Source organism: Rhinopithecus bieti, unplaced genomic scaffold, assembly GCF_001698545.2.
Source record: "Rhinopithecus bieti isolate Rb0 unplaced genomic scaffold, ASM169854v2 scaffold_19652, whole genome shotgun sequence".
Lineage (NCBI taxonomy): Eukaryota > Metazoa > Chordata > Mammalia > Primates > Cercopithecidae > Rhinopithecus > Rhinopithecus bieti.
The window spans coordinates 3503094-3514157 of record NW_016809913.1 but is presented as its reverse complement, the minus strand read 5'-3'; the positions used below and the strand labels follow the sequence as shown (position 1 = coordinate 3514157).

General features: G+C 43.9%; 1 protein-coding gene across 1 annotated transcript in view; it reads right to left on the bottom strand.

Moving 5' to 3' along the window:
- Nucleotides 1–2541: 2541 nt before the first annotated feature.
- UTP6 (UTP6 small subunit processome component) overlaps nucleotides 2542–11064 on the bottom strand; it is a 41618-nt gene continuing 33095 nt past the window's right edge. Inside the window, exons 17-19 of the mRNA XM_017890935.1 lie at nucleotides 6782–6848; nucleotides 4105–4177; nucleotides 2542–2888 (exon numbers count right to left, since the gene is read on the bottom strand). Coding sequence (XP_017746424.1) covers nucleotides 2731–2888; nucleotides 4105–4177; nucleotides 6782–6848 — 298 coding nt within the window. The 3' untranslated portion in view covers nucleotides 2542–2730. The remainder of the gene's footprint in view (nucleotides 2889–4104; nucleotides 4178–6781; nucleotides 6849–11064) is intronic.

The window sequence follows — 11064 nt, the reverse complement described above, 5'->3', positions numbered from 1 at the left end:
GGAGGCTGAGGCAGGGAGAACTGCTTGAACCCAGGAGGCAGAGGTTGCAGTAAGATCATACCACTGCACTCCAGCCTGGGCCACAGAGCAAGACTCTGTCTCAAAAAAAAAAAAAAAAAAAAAAAAAAAAAAAAAAAATTGCCACAAGAAAAGCTGGGGATAAAATTATTTGCAACAAATTAGAAACAAGATAATAATATACTTAGTATGTTTTTAAAAACTCTGCCCAGGCACAATGGCTCATGCCTGTAATACCAGTACTTTGGGAGGCTGAGGTAGGATTGCTTGAGGCCAACCCTTTAAGAGACCAGCCCTGGCAACATAGTGAGACCAGTCTCTACAAAAAAATTTTTTAATTAACCAGGCGTGGTGGTGTGTGCCTATAGTCCCAGCTACTCAGGAGGCTGAGGCAGGAGGATCTCTTGAGCCCAGAATTTAAGGCTGTAGTGAGCCATGATCATACCACTGCACTGTAGCCTAGGTGACAGAGCAAGACCTTGTCCAATTAAAAAAAAAAAAATTTAACTCATAAATTAGTAAGAAAAAAGTGTTTAAAATAGTCTAAGGATGTAAAAAGATGAGAAACATAAAATACACTAACTTCACTAATATCAAAGAAAAGTATGTTAAAACAATGATATATGACATTTCACCTATAAAATGGTAAAAATAAAAAATATAATTACACCAGTACAGGTAAGGATACTGACACTTTCATCTACTGCTTGAAAGAAGGAGCAAACCAGCAATACATATCAATATTCTCTAAAAGCAGTATCCTTTGATCCAGTAATTCCACTGTCAGATGTCAATCTCCTAAGGAAATAGCCAGGGATGTGAACAAAGATTGACAAGAATCTTCATCAACGGCATTTATATAATTTTTTTAAAAATTAGAAATGACAAGTCTAGGCCGGGCTCGGTGGCTCACGCCTGTAATTCCAACACTTTGGGAGACCAAGACGGGTGGATCATGAGGTCAGGAGTTCGCAACCAGCCTGGCCAATACGGTGAAACCCCCTCTCTACTAAAAATACAAAAATTAGCTGGGTGTGGTGGCGAGTGCCTGTAGTCCCACCCAGCTGCTCGGGAGGCTGAGCCAGAACCACTTGAACCCAGGAGGTGGAGGTTGCAGTGAGCCGAGATAGGGCCACTGCACTCCAGCCTGGGCAACAGAGCAAGACTCCATCTCAAACAAACAAACAAAGACAGTCCAACCAGAGAATAAGCAAAATACATTATGGCTTATTTTTACAATGTAATGTTATGAATTCATTAAATGTTTTAAGGCTATTTAATGACACAGAAAAACAATACTAAGTGAAACTAACAATAAGCCACACTGAAAGCTTGTCCCAGTGACATGATATTAAGCTACAGGATACAATTCAAACAGTTACATCCTGCTCCTGGAATGTTTTCATTTTTTGCTCCAAGCCTGCCTTGCACTCCTCACTGCTAAGGCTTCTCTGCACTTGAATCTATTCCCTACCCCTTCCCTTCTTTTGTTGGTGCGTCGCCTCAATTGCAAACACTTCTCTGATCATCAGTCCCAGAAGACAGAAGACACTTTTTTATAGTTTTCACCTTCTTGAAGGACAAATTTTCCCAACATCCAGCAATTCCTTTGCTGCTGATCCAATCAACTTTCTTAGGACATTCAGCTGTTTTTGCAACCCCCACTTCTATCCCCAAAGGCCTCCCCTCCCTTCTTTCCTGCACATAATGGGCACTCAAATATTTCTTGAATGAATGAATGGGTAAATAATCTAAGAGTATAAATCCAATTCTGATAAAGGAAATCAAATTACTGAGTTTAACTCTAGATTACAGGATGTTTTGATTTTTTTCGCCACACTATTCTATTTCCTCCATATTTTTCAGAACAAATGCATACCACGTATCTTTTATAATGAGAATAAACTAACAAAACTGTACCTTCTCCTTTTCTTTTTTTCTCGAGGAGTTTTGCTCTTCTTGCCCAGGCTGGGGTGCAATGGCATGATCTCAGCTCACTGCAACCTCCGCCTCCCAGGTTCAAGCGATTCTCCTGCCTCAGCCTCCCAAGTAGCTGGGATTACAGGAGCCCAACACCACACCCGGCTAATTTTTGTATTTTCAGTAGAGATGGGGTTTCACCACATTGGCCAGGCTGGTCTCAAACCTCTGACCTCAGATGATTTGCCTGCCTCAGCCTTCCCAAAGTGCTGGGATTACAGGTGTGAGCCACCACGCCCAGCCACTTTCTCCTTCGTTTCAACTGGCTCTTAAATCGAGATTAGAGATATTAGTGCTTGACCCGAGATAATAAAAAAAAAACCTGTCATATGCTTTCCATGTATTTTGGGGAACATTTAGGACCTGTGGTAGATCGGGCCTCAACATTAAATCAGCAGTTCTCTTTCCCGGAATCAGAGATTAGCACATCAAGCTGAGCACGGTGTCATACACCTATAATTCCAGCTACTCAGGAGTCTGAGGTGAGAAGGTCACTTGAGTCCAGGAGTTCAAGACCAGCCAGGGCAAAAGAGCAAGATCCTGTCTCAATCATAAAAAATTTTTAATTTTTAAAAAAGATTAACAAGTTAACATAAAATAAAGTGTGTCTCAAAACCAGACAGCCATCTTGTCTGCCATCACTGAGCAAATTACAGATGGACTCATAATACAAATTTGCCCACAGGGCTTGCTTGCAATACTGTTTCACAAAGCAGGCTGTATTCTTCCTCTTCACAAATGGCCAGTCTGATGCATAGCATGTTTAGCTACAAATGCCTCTGCTGACTCTCCCTGCAACATTTTCATCGCTCGCCAGTAGATCCGTCCACAGTTCTCAGGTCTACCAAGGGGGTGGGTCAATTCTTCTTTCATATAATCCATCCAAATATCTTTAAAAAAAAAAAAATACAATTAGATAACCGACAGGAGTGTTATTAGGTAACCTTATTAAATATCAATTCAACTCAAGATTTCTAAGAAACTTAACTTCTCACTGTTACTTCCCTAGGATGCTTTGTTTAACAATACCTCTCTTAGCTTCTTTAAACTATAGGGGCAGATTTTGGTTTGTTTTTTTTGAGACAGGGTCTCACTGTGTTGCCCAGGCTAGAACGTAGTGGTGGGAACATGGCTTACTATAGTCTCAACTTCCTGAGTTTCAGTGACCCTCCTGCCTCAGCCTCCAGGGCAGCTGGGACCACAGGCACACCACCATATTTGGCTAATTTTTTAATATTTTGTAGAAAGAGGGTTTCACCATATTGCCCAGGCTAGTGTTGAACTCCTGCGCTCAAGCAATCCTTCTACCTTGGCCTTCCAAAGTGCTGGGATTACAGGTGTGAGACATTGCACCTCGCCAGTTTTTTTTTTTTTCCCAGTAGAAAACCTTCACATCAATCATAAAAGTCTGTTTTATTTACTTAACTCAAAAATACTAAACTTTTTGGTTAGGCACAGTGGCTCATACCTGTAATCCCAGCACTTCGGGAGGCCAAGGCAGACAGATCACCTGAGGTTAAGAGCTCAAGACCAGCCTAGCCAGCATGGCAAAACTCCATCTCGACTGAAAATACAAAAATTAGCCAGGCATGGTGGCACACGTGCCTGTACTCCCAGCTACTTGGGAGGCAGAGGCACGAGAATCGCTTGAACCTGGGAGGCAGAGGTTGCAGTGAGCCGAGATTGCGCCACTGCATTCCAGCCTAGGTGACAGAGTGAGACACCGACTCAAAACAAAATAAAAATAAACAAATCAATGTTTAAGAGTTCATAAAGTCCACAGATTTTACGTGACATACCTATACCCAGAAGTACGTTATACAAGTCCTACAAATGAGGGCAATGTGGAGACAGTCAATAACAGATGCCAATCAGCATCTCACGTTTACCCCTTTCATGTAACTCTAAATACATTTTTTTAAGAGAACAAAACCATGCAAATCTTTCTCTAATCCAGAGGGGGTGTTTTTGGTCTCTGGTTTTGAGACAGGGTCTCACTGTATCGCCCAGGCTGGAGTACTGGGATTACAGGCATGAACCACTGTGCTCAGCCAAGAAATACTGTTCTAACCATACTAATTGGTCACAAATTAAGGGTTTACTTACCAGAATCTGTGGATCCAAATTCTCTCAAAGCCCTCTCATAATATTCTCTTATGTTCGCCATATTGCAGGATTCCTGACAAAGATAGACAATCTTGCCTCAAAAGCCTGATTTATAACATAACAAATTCATTCCAACCATATTGTTAAGCAGCTATTGTCTGTCAGGTATTTGAAGGGGAAGAGTTTAACATGAACACAACTTGGCTCTCAACTTTTCCAGGAAAAAATCAAAGCCACTCAACAAAGTGAAGTACATGTGAAACATAAAAGCACTTTGCTGTAGTAGCATGGAAAAAAAAAGCGCTATTAGAAAAAAGTGGGGGACATGGGCAGCTTCACAGAAAACAGTATTTGAAAGTCTTGAGGAATGAGTGGGAATTAAATAAAGAAACAGCAAAGGTTCTAATTGTTTTGAGTAAGGATTTCTTCCTTCTGAATATCTGGGCTCTGGTACTTATTTGCTATATCCACTTAAAATAAATACTAGTTATATAACCTTCAGCAAGTTTTTAAACCCTTTGACCTTAAACACTTCATCACCTATAAAACAAGCATAATATCTTAGCACAGCTACGTATTAGATTAAAATGCTGATAAATTATGTACCTAGCAAAATAGCTATAACTAACTTTACAACCAAAAACTGCTCATTCTCCACCTATTTTTAAAAATATCTTCTTGCCGGGTGCCATGGCTCACGCCTGTAATCCCGCCATTTTGGGAGGCCGAGGTGGGCAGATCACAAGGTCAGGAGATCAAGACCATCCTGGCTAACACAGTGAAACCCCGTCTCCACTAAAAATACAAAAAATTAGCTGGGTGTGGTGGTGGGCGCCTGTAGTCCCAGCTACTCAGGAGGCTGAGGCAGGAGAATGGCGTGAACCCGGGAGGCAGAGTTTGTAGTGAGCCGAGATGGTGTCCCTGCACTCCAGCCTGGGTGACAGAGCGAGACTCTGTCTCAAAAAAAAAGTATTCTTGCTGGGAGCGGTGGCTCACGCCTGTAATCCCAGCACTTTGGGAGGCCGAGGCGGGCAGATCACAAGGTCAGGGGTTTGAGACCAGCCTGGCCAACATGGTGAAACCCATCTCTGCTAAAAATACAAAAATTAGGGCCAGGCATGGTGGCTCTCACCTGTAATCCCAGCACTTTGGGAGGCCGAGGCGGGCGGATCACAAGATCAGGAGTTCAAGACCAGCCTGGCCAACATGGTGAAACTCTGTCCCTACTAAAAATACAAAACTTAACCAGGCATGGTGGTACATGCCTGTAATCCTAGCTACTCAAGAGGCTGAGGCAGGAGAACTGCTTAAATCTGGGAGGCAGAGGTTGTAGTGAGCTAAGAGTGTGCCACTGCACTCCAGCCTGGGCAACAGAGCGAGACTCTGTCTCAAAAACAAAAAAATTAGCCAGGTGCAGTGGCAGGGGCCTGTAATCCCAGCGACTTGGGAGGCTGAAGCAGGAGAATCGCTTGAACCTGTGACGTGGAGGTTGCAGTGAGCCAAGATTGTGCCACTGCACTCCAGCCTCGGCAACAGACAGTGAGACTCTGTCTCCAAAAAAAAAAAAAAAAAAAAGTCAATTTAACCTCATATTTTAGACATGCACGAAAAACAGATCACACCTGTTTAACGGCTCATATGTGCACGGCATTATGCAACATCCTTTCTATCCAGTATCCCATTTGGCCTTACAACTCTCACACCCCTGAAACAGGTATAATAACCTTTACAGATGAGGATGGGAAGCTTAGAATTAAGTGACTTGCTCAAGGCACATAACTATCATGTTATAAATCCAAAGCCTGGCTATTAAATATTAGGCTAGACTATCTCCTGTACTATAAAACTGTCTTATACAGTAGAATTAAGATACTTGGCTTGCCGGGCGCAGTGGCTCACGCCTATAATTCCAGCACTTTGGGAGGCTGAGGGATCACCTGTGAAGTCAGGAGTTTGAGACCAGCTTGGCCAACATGGCGAAACTCCGTCTCTACTGAAAATACAAATTTAGCCGGGCATGGCGGCATGTGCCTGTAATCCCAGCTACTCGGGAGGGTGTGGCAGGAGAATCACTTGAACCCAGGATGCAGAGTTTGCAGTGAGCCGAGATCACACCACTGCACCCCAGCCTGGGCAAGAGTAAGACTCTATCTCAAAAAAAAAGTAACATCTAAGTTTTCTATTCTCCGAACACGTACTTTCTCTTTGCTTGATTACCAATCCTAAACCAGCTCTATGGAAAAGGGGTTAGACCAAGGGATCAGAAATTTATACTGTATTATAATGAGAGCTTTTTACATAACAAAGCACTCCCAGGCCGGGCACAGTGGCTCACACCTGTAATCCCAACACTTCGGGAGGCAGAAGCGGGCAGATCACGAGGTCAACAGATAGAGACCATCCTGGCCAACATGGTAAAACCCCATCTCTACTAAAAATACAAAAATTGGCTGGGCCTGGTGGCGCACGCCTGTAGTCCCAACTACTCAGGAGGCTGAGGCAGGAGAATCGCTTGAACCTGGGAGATGGAGGTTGTGGTGAGCCAAGATTGCGCCACTGCACTCCAGCCTGGTGACAGAGTGAGACTCTGCCTCAGAGGAAAAAAAAAAAAAGTCCGATAGATTAGTAACCACTTATCCATTTTCCCAGACAAGAAATGCTGAAACAGAATACTTACTTGCTCCTTTTCAAACTGAATCATTTTCCTGAAAAAGTCAACTGAAAATGGACGGCTCTCCTGTAAACTAAAAAGGAAGGAGAAAATGTTATCTTCAGCAATGACAAAAAGCCTCTTACATCTCATAAATGTAAATACCCAGACCAGTGCCTCCACAACACATGGTTTAATAAAGACTTGACTTCAAATCAATGCAAGGACTTGACCTGATGGCCAGTCACTCTCACAATTCAATGACCACTTTCTCTTCATATCCAGTTCTTAGTTCTTTTTTTTTTTTTTTTTCTTGAGACAGAGTCTCACTTTGTCACCCAGGCTGGAGTGCAATGTTGCAATCATAGCTCACTGCAGCCCTGAATTCCCAGGCTCAAGCAATCCTCCTGCCTTAGCCTCTACAGTAGCTGTTGACTACAGGTATACAAAACCACACACGGCTTATTTTTCAAATTTTTTGTAGAGAAGAGGTCTCACTAGGTTTCTCAGGCTAGTCTCAAACTCCCGGGCTCAAGCAATCCTCCCGCCTCAGCCTTCCAAAGTGCCAGAATTACAGGTGTGAGCCACCATGCCTGGTTCAATTTTCTTACTTACTGTACTCTTCTTTCTCAATTGTAGAGTTTTCAAGTTCCCTCAACTACATGTCAAAGTCTTTTGGGAAATCAGTAATTCCATTTCTAGGAATATATTCTAAGGAAATGATTTCTAATATGGACAAATATTTGTGCAGAAATATTCATCCAAACAGTATTACTGTGGCCAAAAAAGTTATACTGCATCCACGGCTGGGCATGGTGGCTCACGCCTGTAATCCCAGCACTTCTCTGAGCGCCAAGGCTGGGGGGATCACCCTGAGGTCAGGATTCAAGAACCAGCCTGACCAATATGGTGAAAACCGCTTCTTCACCAAACTACATAGAATTGCTGTGGTGTGGCGGTGGGGCCCTATAATCCCAGCTACTCTGGGATGGCTGACGCAGGCGAGATTCATTTCTACACTTGAACCCTGGGCGAGGCTTCGGAGCGTTGCAGTGACCAGAGATCCGCATTGCACTCCAACCTGGGCCAACACAGGTCGAAGACTCCCATCTCCCCCCCCCAAAAAAAAAAAAAAAAAAAAAAAAATGGCTATACTGCATCCACAGAGCAGTATATCATACAGCTATCTTTTTTTTTTTTTCCTTTTAGATAAAGTCTCCTTCTGTCACCCAGGCTGGAGTATAGTGTTGAGATCATGACTCACTGCGGCCTAGAATTCCTGGGCTCAAGCGGTACTCCCACCTCAGCCTTCGGAATAGCTGAGACTATAGGTAAAAACCATGTCTGGCTAATTGTTTTTCATTTTTAGTAGAGAAAGGGTCTCGCTATGTTGCCCAGGCTGGTCTTCAACTCCTGGGCCCAAGCAATCCTCCCACCTCAGCCTTGGCTTCCCAGAGTGCTGAGATTATAGGAATGGCATGAGCCACCATGCCTGGCCTCTTTTTTTTTTTTTTTTTTTTGAGACAGGCTCTCCCTCTGTTGCCCAGGCTGGAGTGTAGTGGCACAAGCATAGCTCACTGAAGCCTCAAACTCCTGGGCTCAAGCAATTCTCCCACCTCGGTCTCCTAAAGCACTGGGATTACAAGTGTGAGCCACAGTGCCTGGCCCATCAGCCACGTATTATTTTAATTTCAACTTTTATGTTAGATTCAGGGGAGTACATGTGCAGGTTTGCTATGTGAGTATATTGCGTGACACTGAGGTTTGGGGTAGACTGACCCCGTAACCTAGATAATGAGCATAGTAATCGATAGGTAGATTTTCAGCCCTTTCCTCCGTTCCTCCTACCCTTCTTCTCCCACCCTGTAGTGTCTACTATTTGTCTTTATGTCCACGTGTACCCAATGTTTAGCTATAATTGTAAGTAAGAACATGTGGTATTTGGTTTTCTGTTCCTGTGATAACCTGCTGAGGACAATGGCCTCCAGCTGTATCCATGCTACTGCCAAGAACATGATTTTGGTCTTTTTTATAGCTGCATAGTATTCCATAGAGTATATGTACCACATTGTCTTTTTCCAGTCAACTGTTGATAAGCACCTGGGTTGATTCCATGTTCTTACTATTGTGAATAGTGCTGTGATGAACATAAAAGTACATGTCTCTTTGGGAGAACTGTTTTCCTTTGGGTATATACCTAGTATATGGAATTGCTGAGATGAATGGTAGATTTGTTTTAAGTTCTTCCAGAAATCTCCAGCTGATTCCCACAGGAGCTGAACTAATTTACATTCCCACCAACAGTGTATAAGGTTTTTCCTGCAGCCTTGCCAATATCTATAATTTTATGACTTTTTAATAATAGCCATTCTGATTAGTGAGATGGTATCTCACTGTGGTTTTGATTTGCATTTCTCTAAGGGTTAGTCATCTTGAGCATTTTTTTTTTTTTTTTTTTTGAGACGGAGTCTCACTCTGTCGCCCAGGCTGGAGTGCAGTGGCCGGATCTCAGCTCACTGCAAGCTCCGCCTCCCAGGTTTATGCCATTCTCCTGCCTCAGCCTCCGGAGTAGCTGGGACTACGGGCACCCGCCACCTCGCCCGGCTAGTTTTTTGTATTTTTAGTAGAGACGGGGTTTCACCGTGTTACCCAGGATGGTCTCGATCTCCTGACCTCGTGATCCACCCGGGATTACAGGCTTGAGCCACCGCACCCGGCCTTGAGCATTTTTTCATATGTATGTTGGCTGCCTTCAATATAGCTATTATATTTGTTTTGTTTTGGGTTTTTTTGTTTCTGTTGTTGTTTTTGTTTTGTTGTTTTTGAGATGGAGTCTCGCTCTGTCGCCCAGGCTGGAGTGCAGTGGCGCGGTATAGGCTCGCTGCAAGCTCTGCCTCCCAGTTTCACGCCATTCTCCTGCCTCAGCCTCCCGAGTAGCTGGGACTACAGGCGCCCGCCACCACGTCTGGCTAATTTTTTTTGAATTTCAATAGAGATGGGGGTTTCACTGTGTTAGCCAGGATGGTCCTGATCGCCTGACCTCATGATCCGCCTGCCTTGGCCCCCTAAAGTGCTGGGATTACAGGCGTGAGCCACCACGCCCGGCCTGTTTTTATTTTTGTTTTGAGATACGTTCTCACTCTATCACCAAAGCTGGAATGTAGTAATACAAACACGGCTCACTACAGCCTCAACCACCTGGACTCAAGTGATCCTCCCACTTCAGCTTCCCAAGGAGCTAAAATCACAGGCACATGCCACGACACCCAACTTTTTTTATTGTAACTTTTAATAGAAATGAAGTCTCACTGTGTTGCCCAGGCTGGTCTCAAACGCTTGGGCTCAAACAATCCTCTTGTCTCAGTCTCCCAAAGTCCTGAGATTACAGGCCTTGACCCAGCGTGCCCAGCTTATATGGCTATGTTTAATAAATGATTTTTATAAATAATTTTTGGCTGGGCACAGTGCCTCACACTACAATCCCAGCCCTTTGGGAGGCCAAGGCAAGAAGATCACTGGAAGCCATAAGGTCAAGATCAGTTTAAGCAACAAAGCGAGACCCCGACTCTACAAAAAAATTTAAGAATTAGCTGGGCATGGCCAGGCATGGTAACTCATGCCTGTAATCCCAGCACTTTGGGAGGCTCAGCTGGGCAGACTGCTTGGGCCCAAGGGTTCAAGACCAGCCTGGGCAACACAGTAAAACCCCATCTCTACTAAAAATAAAAAAATTACCTGGGTGTGGTGGTGCAACACCTGCAGTCCCAGCTACTTGGGAAGCTAAGGCACAAGAATTGCTTGAACCAGGGAGGCAGAGTTTGCAGTGAGCCAAGATGGGGCCACTACACTCAGCCTGGGTAACAGAACAAGACTCTGTCTCAAAGAAAAAAAAATATTTAGGCCGGGCACCATGACTCACACCTGTAATCCCAGCACGTTGCGAGGACGAGGCAGGCGGGTCACCAAAGGTCAGGAGTTTGAGACCAGCCTGGCCAACATGGCAAAAACCCTATCTACTAAAAATATAAAAAATTAGCCAGGCGTCGTGGCACATGCCTGTAGTCCCAGCTACTTGGGAGGCTGAGGCAGAAGAATGGCGTAAACCCAGGAGGCAGAGCTTGCAGTGAGCTGAGATCCAGCCACTGCACTCCAGCCTGGGTGACAGAGCGAGACTCCGCCTCAAAAAAAAAAAAAAAAAAAAAAAAAATTTTAATCGTAAATAAAATTACAGTTATACTATAATCTCAACTACATAAAACAAATTTTAAAATTATATTTTAACAGTAATTTTCCTTTGATGATATAATAAA